Source organism: Gilbertella persicaria, assembly GCF_025201335.1.
Source record: "Gilbertella persicaria strain CBS 190.32 chromosome Unknown B0P05scaffold_11, whole genome shotgun sequence".
Lineage (NCBI taxonomy): Eukaryota > Fungi > Mucoromycota > Mucoromycetes > Mucorales > Choanephoraceae > Gilbertella > Gilbertella persicaria.
In genome coordinates, this window is record NW_026251972.1 from 219917 (window position 1) to 233301 (window position 13385).

The following is a 13385-nucleotide window of genomic DNA, read 5'->3' on the forward strand; positions in this document are numbered from 1 at the left end:
CAAAGCAAGACAACCATGCTGTTTTGATGTTCCGAACACTTGTTTTAGGTCTCCCGGGAATCAAGGGGAGATAAAGACGCGTTTTCCGGGAGCGCGCGCGTTTGTCTAACCAATATTTTTACGCAGCTTTTTTTCTTCTCTTTCCTCTTCTTTATGGACGAACAATCGAAAGAACACTTTTCTTCTCAGGTCCATGAAGAAGAGGATTTTTTTCTAGATGAAGATGACTTAATTGACCTAGAAGAATACTTACAAGGCGATGATGTATCAAGAACTCAACCAACAAGCGACCCGAACGAGTCCTTTCGACGTCTTTTAGCTGGACCTTCAGTAGAAAAAGTACACAAATTAAGTATTGGTGAATTGGATCGACACAAAATCAATGAAATTATTTATGAATCTTCCAAAGCAAGTAGTTAAAGACAAAAAAAAAGAATGATGTTAACCCTATTCATCAGGGCTCTGCATTTTTGAACGAGAGAAAAAAAGAGATGCAGCAATCACAAAAAGAATTGAAGTCATTCTTGCTAAATACAAATTTATCAGGGATCAAGATTTGACTTTTGAACGCAATATTGCAGATAATATGATTTCTGATCTAGAAAATACCCGAGATTTAACACAATGTATCTGTCATGTTGATATGGATGCATTCTATGCCTCTGTGGAAGAATTGGAAAATCCAGAATTGAAAAAAATACCTATGGCTGTAGGTGGCATGTCCATGTTGTGCACAAGTAACTATCTTGCTCGTAAATATGGTGTGCGAAGCGCCATGCCTGGCTTTATTGCCCTGAAACTGTGTCCTGATCTAAAGATTATACCTTTGCATTTTCCAAAATACAGAGCTGCTTCTGAAAAAGTGAGAGATGTGTTTCGCAAATACGATCCTCATTTCGTGCCTATGAGTTTGGATGAGGTAACAGCATGATGTTATCAGCCTGATCTTCTTATGCATACTTTTTTTTGTTAGGCCCATTTGAACCTGACAGAGGTAGATTGTTTCCACAAATGATCAATACACTAACCATTACGCTCCAGTACCTTCAAACAACAGACTTAACACCCTACCAACTCGTAGAACAAATTCGACGAGAGATCTTTGAAGCTACACAGTTGACAGCCAGTGCTGGTATGAAACATGTCTGATAAGACTAGCTAATGACCATAGGCATTGCTTGTAACAAAACACTATCTAAAATATGTAGTGATATAAATAAGCCAAACGGTCAATATTATCTACCAATTGATCGAGCGTCCGTCATGTCTTTTGTCAAGGACCTGAGAGTACGAAAAATTCCGGGTGTAGGCAGAGTCACTGAGCGTGTGCTTGAAGCATTAGGTGTTAAGACGTGTGGCGATATTTATACTCATCGTGCCATACTCTATAAACTCCTAAGCCATACTAGTTTCCAATTCTTGCTTCGTAGTTATTTAGGAATCAGCGATACAACCTTAAATACGCATACTGAGAGGAAAAGTATCAGTACGGAACGTACCTTTTCAGCAATGTCTGAACCGAATCAATTGCTTGAAAAACTCAAAGAACTGTCTATATCGCTCGAGAAAGATATGGAGAAAGCAGGTGTCATGGTAAGTAGATTCATGTTTGGAATCAAAAAAAAAAAAAAAAAAAAAAAAAAAACTCATGCAACAACAGGGAAGAAATATAGGCATTAAACTGAAATCTGTCAATTATGAATTACGTGTTCGATCCAAGACATTTCCTTCTTATTTATGGACTGCCAAAGATATTTATCGTATCGCAAAGGAACTTTTGATCAAAGAACTTCCTATTAATATCAGACTTATGGGCATACGTGTATCTACTTTAAAAGCCAGAGGTACCGAAGATGAAAGTGTTATGAAGGTATTCTTTTTAGGCAACTTTTTTTTTAGTTTTTTTTATTCATTGAACCTAGTAGTATTTTACAAGACTTTCGCCTTCTACTCCTCTCATAACAACTGATGATACCCTACCTTTTATCAAGGAAGAACTACCTACTATTGAATGTCCTGTATGCAACCGTCAACTTCAACTAGATAATCTGGAATTTAATAAGCATGTGGATGAATGTTTAAGCAAAATGGAAGTGAAAGCCATTTTAAAAAATGACCACTATCCTTCAAAGAAACGTCTAAAGAGGTATTAACCAACTGAAAAAAAAATAGCACATTGCTTATCATTCTACAGGTCTCATCAAAAAGGTAAATCTATTTTGGATTATTACAAATAGCCCGCCTATTCTCATCTTTGCGGGAAAATGCAGTAGATCGGACAAACAAAATAGTGCAAAATAATAAAAATGGGGTATTTTTTCCCGTTTGAGTCATTTATTCTCTTCTTTTTTTTTCTTTCTTTTCATAATGGTTCCTGTCCCTATCTTTGTGTTAATGGGTACCGCTGGTTGCGGAAAAACCAGTGTTGCATTGCAATTGAAAGCCAAGTTGAATTGTCGTTACCTTGAAGGCGACTCTTTACATCCTGCCCACAACGTACAAAAGATGTCTGAAGGTAATTTAAGATGATGTAAAGGGTGCATGCTAAGTGTATGTTAGGCCACCCTTTAAATGATGATGATCGTTGGCCTTGGCTCCGAGAAATTCGTGATCATTTAGCTATTCAAATCAAAGAAGTTAAAGATTTGCCGGAGGATGATCATCGTCGTGTGGTTGTGGTTACTTGCTCTTCTTTAAGAAAGGCTTACCGTGACATTTTACGTGAATTGCCCGAGAATTCTGCTTCTGTTATCTTTGTCTATCTCAAGGGATCCAAAGAACTCTTGTTGAGTCGTATCTCTAACCGTAAAGGACACTTTATGCCCGCCATCATGCTTCAATCACAATTGGATACCCTTGAAGAACCTGACCCAGAAACAGAAAATGTGATTGTGCAGAGCATTGAGCCTCCACCAGAAGAAGAAGCTCAACACATCATTCAAGAAGCTGTTGAAAAGGGCTTTTTGCATGCTTCTGCTAAATCATTGTAATCTTACGTCATAATAAAAGTATATTTATTATATTATTTCGAGTTAGTGCCACTCTGTTCTTCATGACTAAGAAGACTATTGGATAAATGACGGCTAGCATTACTAGTCGATCGACCTCTTTTCCAAGCCCTTTCTAATCTTCCCATTTCTCTTTGTGTATCAGGACTAGGTGGGTTGGTCAAGTCAATCAGGCGCCAATCTGTGCCTGCAAAATTACTCATACCACCATGCACGCCTTCTTCTAACTTCATCAGTTCAACCACAAATCCAATGTTGGGTGAAATATTCGGTCTCATTTTCACAATATGCCTGTATGCTTTCTTGAGTGTCCAATGCTCAATCAGGACAAGATAGGCTAAAATAGCAGCTGCCGAGCGTGATTTACCTGCCTTACAATGAACGTAGATTGGTTCATGATTTTTCTTCGAATCATCTAACGATTTATTAGTGCCATAAACGACTCTTTATATATATATATATATATATATATGTACCTATCACATTCACTGCTTTTCGAAGTGTATCTTCTACGTTCTGCATTTCAACTGTATCTCGAGCAGCAATCTTTTGATATTGAAAATCTTGCTTTAAACCAGGCACATCATCATCGCACTCTTCTGCCATGTTCAAAATACGCCGAATGGATCTTGCCTTTAAACCCGAGACTTGATCTACAGTCGCTATCTCAGGCCCAAGATACAAGAAATTAGGAATAATTTCAGAAATCACAAAATCATATTCGTTTTCAGTCTTGGGTGTTTGTTCTCCTTGAGCAGTAACCATGATCTCATCATCTGAAGGCGGTGTGGTCTCGAGTGGTGTATGGTAAACTTCCTCGGGCGAAAAGATTTGTGTAGTAGGGGTATGATTGTTTTTTTCATGAATGCTTTCTAATTCATTTTTATGACGTTGGGTGGATTGTGATTGACTTGGAATACTTGTTAAAGATCGGCTTTTGGAAGGTCGCATATTTGTATCGAGTGTAAACAAACTCGCTCTTCTCTGTACATTGACAGTCAGGTTATTTGCTTTGGCTGAGAGTGTAGAAGCACTACGGGAAATCATAGGTGTAGGCATCTTGAGTTTATTGGGTGGATTGAATAACGGATGCTTGAATTTTTTTGTTAGTTCGGATGATTGTGATGAAGAAGGTATGGGTAGAGGAGGTGTATCTAACCGAGCAAATTGTGAGCCTTCTAGGTATTTATGTGTCAGGTCAAACTGTTCAAATCCACGATAGCCATGCTGCAGGTACTGAACACAAGCCAGTGTGTTCTTCTTGATAGCACCTACAAGGATCCAAGTGGCTGTTGTCATGTCGGACTCTGTCATTTGTTCATCGTACACCACGAAATGAGCTCGTTCAGGTAATTCTTGAATGTCTTGAGCATTAAATTGCTTTAGCCAATGTCGAAATAAATCAGTGCCTTCGGGTGTCGTGATGAAACTCTCGAGATTAAAGTTGGAAACAACGCCCCGACGGTATCGTTTGATCAACAATGTAGGCACATTGACATGAATCGAGTGTCGAATATGTGATTTTTGGTATTGTTCCAAGGGACGCATATCAATCATTAAAGGTTCTATACCAAGCGGGGTTTGTGCATCTGTAAGCAATTGGGCCAGTGCATTAGGTCCAATATATTTAGTGTCTTTGATAGATTTGAGAAAAGATGAATTATTAGACGAAGACATGTGTGGATTGCTGTGAATGGGACTGATGGTATTAAGTGTGGCTGAAAGTCGTTTTGCTATTCTACCGCGATTTGTTGTTGTGCTGTTGTTTTTAGGTGAAATTGGCTGCGTTGGTTCTTCTCCTCTTCTCAAGGTAAATGTGGGTTTTTCATCATCCTTTTTGTCTTCTTTTGAATGTTGGTATTCATTTAAAAGAGAGACGCAGTTTGTATAGTTGACACCGTTCGAGTCTCTTCTTCGTTCAGTTGGGAAATCTTGTTGCTGTTGTTGCTGTTGTTGATGCTGCTGCTGTGAGGTACGATAGCTTCCTGAAGAGCGTTTGCGGAGTGCAGGAGAAGATAACTGTCTGCTGGTGCGTTTAGGTCTTTGTTCTTTATTCGTTTCACCCAGACTTTGTGACTGAAAGGCAGCAGAGAGCAAGTCCATGAAGCTTTCAGTACTAGTCTCTTTCATATCTGTAGGTTCTGTTGTGATGAAGGATGGCTTCATATTGGATGATGAGAAAAAAAAAGAAACAAGAAAAAAAAGGGAGAGAAATAAAAAAAATACTGTGTACAAATTGATTGTGTGTAATTTACTCTGCTTAAATAACTATGTGTGACATCTTACTTACCCGCGCGCGCAAACATAATCCCCCTCCTCCCTCCTCTTCTCCTTCTTTCTCCCCTTTCTCCTTTCCCGGTTTCGCCGTTGCCGTAAAAATTATTCAGTACGGAATCAACAACTTTATAAAAAAAATTATTTGATTTGACAATTTAGGACACTATTCACGAGAAAAATAAAAAAAAATAAGAGAGCGAGTTAAGATTCAACTGGGTTCGCTTTATTGTTAAGCTGGTCGCGTAATTCAGCAATTTTGTCTGTCTGTTTCTTAACTAATTCCATAAGTTGTTCAGTCCTTAATTGATACTGATTTAATAATTGTTTCGTATGTTGTAATTCGTTGGCTAAATTTTGAACATAGTCTTCATCTACGCTGGATACAGCGGTACTTGATTCTGAAGGTCGAGTCATAGTATTGGTTGCATTGTTGGTATTGCTCTATAGCAAATTAATATTTAGGCATAGAAAAAGCACTTACAATGGGTATTTGAAAATTGTTTGATGTGGAGTTGGTATAGTTTTTAGATAGATCTGTACTGGTTGTCATAGTGGGTTGAATGTGTGGTGTTTCATAAAAAAAATCGATAGAAGGATAAGGTTGGTTCATAGATTGAGGTTGAATCTCGGTTGCATTAAAGTTTGATGGAGAAATGACATATTGTTGTTCACTAGTGCCACCATTAAAATGGTAAGCTTGTTGTTGTTGGGTATATGGTTGTTGCTGTTGGCCTTCCATATTCATACTATTAGAATTATTATTATAGTAAGGTTGTCCTAAAAGTTGTTGTTGTTGTTCCATTTTTTTTTTTTTTTTACAAAGAAAGGTATTTATATAATCACATATATTATATTAAAGAAAAAGAAAAAAGAGAAAGAAAAGAAGAAAAAAAAAGTTTAATGTGAAAAATTCTTTTTGATTGTGTCTAGTTACACAGTAACAAATGATACGCGCGCCACATTAATTTGTTAGAAAGATACGCTGAGGGAGTCGTGTGCTAACGAACCTAGTGTTTATTCTATCGTGCTTGAAAGAATGATATTTTTGTTCTAATTTCATGATAGGTCGCTTATTTTGTAAATGGTTACTATTAATACGCAAACGTGTTGAACAATCATTCAAGAGATCTTGAGCTAATGTATGTTCTGTTCTGCTCTCTCTTTCTCTCTCTTTTTCCCCCGAATACAGATCAATACATCTTTCGCTGAATTTTCGATATCAACACCATTACCATTATCGTTTTGTTTTGTGGTGGCGGTGGTGGCTTCATGATGAGAAGCCTTATATGTCTATTTATATATTCAAACGGTTAATGATCTATAAATAATATTTCCCAGCTGCATAATAAATTAATAAATATAACTTGCCCTTGATCTTATTGCTCCTTGATGGGGTACAAGATGCTTAGTTGTCCGTGCCACTTTTTGAGTTACTGAGTGATGATCCTTATTCAACGCACATGGTCTCCTTGCTGTAGTTGCCATGCGGGGTATAGTGGATACTACTGGTTGCACATCTTGATGTGTTAGTAAAGAGCTGTCATACAATAGAATTATTTACCGTACCTGAACCTTCAAATGTCGGAGACGAATTTTAGCTAGTAAATTTCCTTTTTCAATCTCTCTGCATCTCTAAAGGACATATACATTTCAACTATTGCCATAAACTTGACTTTTAGTGTAAGAAAAAAAGATATCATTTATTAGAATCAATCACCATGATAGGCCTGATCATAAACATAGTCAGAGCTGACTACAACAGACTTTTGTTGTATTTTACATATATATATATATATATGCTTTCTGCTAACTTTTTTTTTCTCGCTTATTATTTCTAGTAATCTTAAGGCTCTATCGTCTTCCCTAGCGAAACAAATAGATGTTGTGGGCATAACCAAATCTCGATAATTCATTCATCCTTTAAACACTTTATTATACCTTGATCTTTTTATCAATGACATGCTTAATGTAATGCTGTAATAATTCAATACAAATACTTGCATCTTCTAATGAATCGTGTCCTTCACTACCAGTTTGGATAAACTTCTTTAAATGAGTTGATGATAAACTACGAAGACTGTTTCTATAAGGTAAGCCATTCTTGTGTGGAAATAACTGTTTAAAAACCATGAGCTACTTGTAAAGCATTTAAAAGTACTTACTGCCACTGTATCAATGATATTTGTATGTATTATTCTTAATGCATTCATATCATTTTCTAAACCATGTCCTACAATGATTGTGTTTTGATCTACATACTTGAACAGTTCATTTCTTAAACTGTCTAAATCATGTTTGACACCTTCCAATGTCTTGACACCACTGTAGTGTGTATTCAAATCAATCACCATGCTTGAGGGAAGCACAAGCTCATCAATCAAGACACTCATCTTTTCATCTACTGCGGTTAGTCGAATCAATTCCATCCCAGCTGTTGTATAACCCATTTCACAATCTAAAGCAACAATGCGTTTACTTGTGCTGGATTTAGCAGGTGCCTTGACATAAGGAATCTTTTGATGAAGTATGTGGAGATCAGTGTCCTTGTAGACATGAGGCCCTCTTGTACAACCAGGGCTGCCTAAAGGATCCTGACAGCATCCATATACTTTCTCTTTTAGACCATCCACTTTCAAAATACGAATACGGTTGGGATGATATACACATGCATCCATGTCTTCTGTACTCAAGACAGCCTTGATCAAATATTCATGATGACATCGATCGCATTCATGCACAGTGCCTACTGTACTGACAGACATCCCCTCTCCCTGGTTTTCTAATAAATCAGGTAAAGGATACTCTAATTCTCTTAATTGTGATTCAGACACAATGCATTCATATGCTCTATCCAATGTAGCATCAGGCTTAGCTTGTTCTTGAGGATCGACCCATTCGCCATCTAAACCAATATCACTATCGCTTGTACTAACAGGCCTTTTCTTCAAGTGCATCATGACTGTTGTTGCCATTTGCTTATAACCAGCTAAGTTCATAGTACTGGCCAATATCTTTTCTTCTTGTTGTTTAGCATGTTCTGTAGCAAGTGCAGGATTATTGGCAAGAATAGGTTGGTAGATTCGACTGAATGCTTCAAACAGTTTAGTAGCAATCAACTAGTTAACAATAAGAACAAGGTCTTCTTTTTTCTTTTTCTTTTTAGTTACCTGTCGCACTTTAAGAGGTATAATTGACTTCATATTTGGTAAGATAGTAGGAGGTCCTGTTGGTTTTAATGCAGTCTAAATATGATAAGCAAATAAAATATTGACTTTATTTGTGAGGGCTTTACTATAGGTGTATGTGCTACTCTTTTTCTTGCAGCTTCAAGAGCACTCATCGGTCTATTCTTTGTCTCTTGAGGCACCACTTTAGGCTGTAGTACTTTAGGCTGTGGTACTTTAGGCTGTGGTACTTTTGGTGGTAAGGCCTTAGGTTGTATTGTACTATTCTTTTTCGGTATCAAAGAAGGAATCATCTGAGTTGGTCGAGAAGGCATCGGTGTCGTAACATGGTTTATTTTTTGTCGTTTTACAGTTTCAACAGGACGATCTGTTTTTTTTTTTAGATCAATAGGTTTCCTATAAATAAACAAAAGAATACCTTTGATCGATGAGTTTTTTCGGGTTGTATGCGAATAAAAGCACGGGTTTCTTTTACAATCTGGGTACAAAGGACAAGGGATGGACTTGAACAGTCCTAATGAAGGAAGCATAATCTACAAAAAAAAAAAGCAAAACAAGGCCAGAAGAAGAAAAAACATTTTCATCATGCTCAAGTGGTAATTCAAGTTCAGCATGCTTCCCTAATATCTCTATGAATGCCTTACTATATAAATGGTCAGATTATATCAACTTTTCAAGTCAAGAAGATATTACAGCCAGATTGACACAAGATAGAAAATAAGAACAGTCAATATTATGTAGCCATTTATTACAGTATTTTCGGTTACATTTGAGAAGATTATCATATTTTTGTTATCTGTTCTTACCCTACCAGCATAGCTGATTACTTATAACTGTTTTCTTTTAATTTTGTGTTTTTTTATTATTATTACTTTTTAATTGTATATTTTGTATTTTCATACGCCATATACAACAGTGTTTGAACATCATTGAACTGGTTTAAAAGTTTATAAGCACTGCTGGTAGGTAGGCCACAAGCTTCGGCCGCTTTTGGCACAGTGACTCCTATTTCCTGTAATACGTGTATAAAGCGTGCGATTTGCTCAGGCCCATACTTTTTATATGTTTTGGTTTTAGTAATAGTCATCTCCTCCAGCTCTAAAACCATTTCCTCCATTTTCTCCTGCGTTTTGATAAATATCTTCTACGAGGTATTCATTTCCCCTAAGCATCTCAATGTCGCCGAACTTAACAGCAACCTCATCAACTTCCATTCCCTCAGTCATAAAGTTATTGTAGTTTTCGTCTGGAATATAGTTAACGTAGTCCATTTTTATTTAAAAGATGTCTAATCTAAAAGAAAAGAAATCGTCTAAAAACTTATTTCTAAAAAACTCTAAGTTACTTTTCAAATAAAATATAATTCTCAAAAGATTTAGACATTCTCCGAACCGCAACCTTCAGGCCAAAGCTTCCAGCTCAGGCAAGCAGAACAATAATAACAACACTTTCCTCTCTTGCGAAAAAGTAGTGTCAGTTCAGGCACGTACCAACTTGTCCTTTCGACCAACTGTCTTCACTTCATCTGCATTGTTTACAGACTCATATACCATCAGTAAGTCATTCTTGAATTTCCTCCATATATACATCATCTCTAGCATTAATTTCTGTCCTTTTGTCTAGAAAAGGCTTTCAGTCTCATTAAGGTATTAAAGCTATTTGTTTATTTATAGTCTGTATTTATGAGGTCCTCTTTCTTTTTTTTACAATGTGATTATTAAGTCTTTACTTTTTCTATTATTACTGCTATGCCCGTGATAAAACCCTTTCTTTTTGTGAATTGTTCTAGTGTTATTATTGCTATTATGGTGTTGTAATCGTACAATCTTTTCATTCATCGAGTCATTTTGTACAGTACTTTTTTGCTTTTTAGTGGAAATCGAACGCAACCAGTGACTTAAAGTCGACTGCTTTATTGCTTTCAGCCATATTTGCTGCTTTGTTTCTTGACGGACAAGCAACATAAAAGAATCTTCTCGATTTTTTCTTCTTTGCAGGTATTCTTCAGGTGAAAGATGAGTAGAAGAAGAAGTCGTGTGATGGCTGTATTTGCTACGAGGTGTGACATTAAAAGATCTCTGTTGGGATGTCTTGCTATGAATAGGGTTTCGATTGAAGATAAAATCACTATCATCATCTTCATTGTCATAATAGCGTATCTGACTTGTAGATGTATTTGAAGCAGGTGTAGACATACTAAAGATGTTTCTATAAATAGTGTCATAGATTTTGTTTTCTTTTTCTTGATACGTTTGTTGTATCTCTCTCTTAAATGTTTCTGCCTCGCTTAATAGGGAGGATGATCCTAAAGAAGTCTTTTGTATCTTATCAAATGGTTCTAATGATTTACTACTATGAGATGATGCAGATGAAGTTGTCCAGTCATCGTTGTCTTTGCTTTCTTGACTCAAGTAATTTTGAAGTGGCTGCTTCTCTAGCTTTCTTGAAGACATAATGGCATAATCTGTTGATGGAATGGACTGAAGTGACTCTGCTGGTGTATTGTATTGATTACTTGTGTCGTCTTGAACAAACTCGTCTATTTTGGGTTGGTATTTTTTAGAAACATGGTATTGATTATATAGTTTTGAATTGCCATCTAACCATTGCGATGTTTGTGGCTCTTGATTGTCTTTATCTTGTAAGCTCTCACTAATATGACTTGACGCTTTAGATGACATGGAACTAATTTGATTCCTTTCTATGTTCTTGAACGAGTCTTTTATCTTTAAAGAAGGTGAATAGATAACTTTGTCATTTGCTTCAGATTGATCTTTTTCGCTTCTTGAAGCCAGCTCAACTTCCCATTGGTATTCTTTAGAGTATTGTATTTCTTGCATACTGAACGGTTTTTCTATACAAACAATAGGATGGCTGTGTATGGCTATTTCTTTGAACTTTTGGAGGGAAGTAGCATTACTGTTCGTTGTAGGCTGTGTACTATTCGATGCTGATTCTCCAATGAATGAAAAGTTATATTTGTTATCCGTACTAGACATACTGGATGGCGACTTGGTAGATTTGATGGATTTGATACTCGGCGGTGTGGAGCTCTTGGAAGTCTTTAAGTAGCATCCACGTAAATAAAAAGAATCTTGATAAAGACCAATTATATCACCATCCTTTAAGACTTTTGACCTTTCAATCGCTTCATCTAGACTGGGAATTGCCCTGGTATTATTGGGATCATTGTTAGATAGTGTATGGATTGTCCAACGCAATTTTTTGTCCATTGAATGCTGACCGCCGAATTCTTCAGGAACAATCAACTCGAGATTTGAGTAATCACTCTTTGTTTTGCTAATGATGCTTTGATCCAATCCTTCTTCTGATAATCTTTCCGACAATAAAAACTTTTGACTATGAGCAAAGACAAAGAGTAAAGAGTTCTGCAAAGAGTCATCCCGAAATTTCCAAAACATATCTTCTAAATGGTGGTTGATATTTCTGTTTCTGGGTACTAACGCGGGTACTTTGTTCTGTTCCCTTCCGAGGTAACAGCCTGTTTCTAAATTTCTAAGCTTAAATAGACATTCGTTCATCAGTAAAGGTGAAAAATAACGAATGATGTTGATGATGAAGTCCCGTGTAGTGCGACGAGATTCGGGGAAGAATTCATAGACAGGTCGAACTTTGGCTCTTCCAAGGATACGGTAATGATCTTCATCCACCTTTGACTAGACACAAAGAACGATATGGTTATTTGTAAAGAAAAAAGTACACGCTGACTTACATTTTGTTTTTCTGTTGCTTGATGAACGAGCCCTGTAACAGGTTAACAAGTATAATCGATGTTAATGAGAACTCACCTAAATAGAGTTTTTCTGGCCACAAGAAACCATATCTATGCCAAATATGGCACAATAGATCCCATGACTCTTCTGGATAATGAGGCCAGTGCTCCTCCGCCTTAATTAGCTCTTCTTCAAATTCAGTTGTAAGTCTTGCGATTCGATCCATCTTCACGAATGCTTGCGCTCCAAAGTACATCGTATGCGTCTTTTCGTTTGCTTTGAATAAAGGCTCGTTTTGATTCTTGAGTATTGTACTGCAAATAGAGAGAGATTGAATAGTCACTGTATCATATGGATTCGAGACACCTGACTGAACGAGATTTTCCGTCCATTTCGATTGTGTAGCGATCGAAAATGCATGGCTACTCTTTTCGTCAGTGACGATGATTTCTGGCACAGATTGATGGACAAAACAAGGTTCTTTGGCGAGTAAACCTTCCAGAGACACACCAAGATTCCAATCTTTTATTTCGCTTAAAATCTTTCTTCGAATGGACTTGTCCTGTATACTTTTTTGGTTTTCCATGATGCAAAATAAAATTAAAAAAAAGAAGTGAAAAAGAAGAAAAAGAAGATAAAGAAAAGGACGCTTGTACGATCATTTACACAACTGAGGCATATGATGATGGTCGTTGTGAGACCTTGTATGTGACTGTCTGTAAGCTTTATCTTTAGAGGATAACTTCTTCATTATGAAATATGTTTTTTTTTTCAGGAACACTCTGTTTATTTTATACTTTTTGACTTGAATTTTCTTTCCCGTCATACATTGTGATCAAAGAAGAGTGGTAGGAAACAACAGTTCCGCCACAACATAGAATTTCGGAGCTGTTTATTTGTTTTTTTTTTCTCTCTTTCTCTTTTTCTCGATAATTGATGGAACCTAGCTCACTTGTCTATTTCGACCAACAAGTGGCTGGCCACGATAAACTTATGTCCATACCTTCTAACGACCTCATACTTATTAAGCCTTGTACAAAAAAGGAATTGGACTTTTATCAAGACTCACTCAACTTTTCCGAGTTTCTCGACTTTATTCCCGAATGTTATGGCACCCTAAGAGCAGCCACTGAAAAAGAAGTAGATATACTTGACACAGCAGGCGAATTAGAAGAAAATGA

At 36.7% G+C, this 13385-nt stretch overlaps 8 protein-coding genes across 8 annotated transcripts; 2 read left to right on the forward strand and 6 right to left on the reverse strand.

Moving 5' to 3' along the window:
* The first annotated feature begins 145 nt into the window (after positions 1–145).
* Positions 146–2334, forward strand: B0P05DRAFT_533942 (uncharacterized protein). The gene is made up of 8 exons (XM_051577264.1): positions 146–412; positions 459–919; positions 974–994; positions 1042–1132; positions 1172–1593; positions 1661–1870; positions 1926–2146; positions 2195–2334. The coding sequence occupies exons 1-8, from the start codon at positions 154–156 to the stop codon at positions 2235–2237; spliced, it is 1728 nt and encodes a 575-aa protein (XP_051436802.1). The 5' UTR covers positions 146–153; the 3' UTR covers positions 2238–2334.
* Positions 2312–3023, forward strand: B0P05DRAFT_533943 (shikimate kinase). The gene is made up of 2 exons (XM_051577265.1): positions 2312–2515; positions 2560–3023. The coding sequence occupies exons 1-2, from the start codon at positions 2368–2370 to the stop codon at positions 2988–2990; spliced, it is 579 nt and encodes a 192-aa protein (XP_051436803.1). The 5' UTR covers positions 2312–2367; the 3' UTR covers positions 2991–3023.
* Positions 3023–5295, reverse strand: B0P05DRAFT_635802 (uncharacterized protein; the record flags this gene model as incomplete). Its single annotated transcript, XM_051583604.1, has 2 exons — positions 3485–5295; positions 3023–3423 (listed from the first exon to the last, which is right to left on the reverse strand). Exons 1-2 carry the CDS (start codon positions 5172–5174, stop codon positions 3023–3025), a joined length of 2091 nt encoding a protein of 696 aa, XP_051436804.1. The 5' UTR covers positions 5175–5295.
* Positions 5296–6156, reverse strand: B0P05DRAFT_533947 (uncharacterized protein). The gene is made up of 2 exons (XM_051577266.1): positions 5767–6156; positions 5296–5726 (listed from the first exon to the last, which is right to left on the reverse strand). The coding sequence occupies exons 1-2, from the start codon at positions 6085–6087 to the stop codon at positions 5487–5489; spliced, it is 561 nt and encodes a 186-aa protein (XP_051436805.1). The 5' UTR covers positions 6088–6156; the 3' UTR covers positions 5296–5486.
* Positions 6157–7217: 1061 nt separating this feature from the next.
* On the reverse strand, positions 7218–8281 carry B0P05DRAFT_466444 (ribonuclease H-like domain-containing protein; the record flags this gene model as incomplete). Its single annotated transcript, XM_051574336.1, has 2 exons — positions 7218–7400; positions 7448–8281. The coding sequence occupies 2 exons, from the start codon at positions 8279–8281 to the stop codon at positions 7218–7220; spliced, it is 1017 nt and encodes a 338-aa protein (XP_051436806.1).
* Positions 8282–8427: 146 nt separating this feature from the next.
* Positions 8428–9256, reverse strand: B0P05DRAFT_24922 (uncharacterized protein). The gene has a single exon (XM_051573332.1). It carries the CDS (start codon positions 8998–9000, stop codon positions 8518–8520), a length of 483 nt encoding a protein of 160 aa, XP_051436807.1. The 5' UTR covers positions 9001–9256; the 3' UTR covers positions 8428–8517.
* A 31-nt stretch (positions 9257–9287) lies between these two features.
* B0P05DRAFT_533951 (uncharacterized protein) lies at positions 9288–9889 on the reverse strand. The gene has a single exon (XM_051577267.1). It carries the CDS (start codon positions 9585–9587, stop codon positions 9339–9341), a length of 249 nt encoding a protein of 82 aa, XP_051436808.1. The 5' UTR covers positions 9588–9889; the 3' UTR covers positions 9288–9338.
* Positions 9871–12949, reverse strand: B0P05DRAFT_533953 (uncharacterized protein). Its single transcript, XM_051577268.1, has 3 exons — positions 12280–12949; positions 12204–12235; positions 9871–12147 (listed from the first exon to the last, which is right to left on the reverse strand). Exons 1-3 carry the CDS (start codon positions 12788–12790, stop codon positions 10174–10176), a joined length of 2517 nt encoding a protein of 838 aa, XP_051436809.1. The 5' UTR covers positions 12791–12949; the 3' UTR covers positions 9871–10173.
* Positions 12950–13385: the final 436 nt, after the last annotated feature.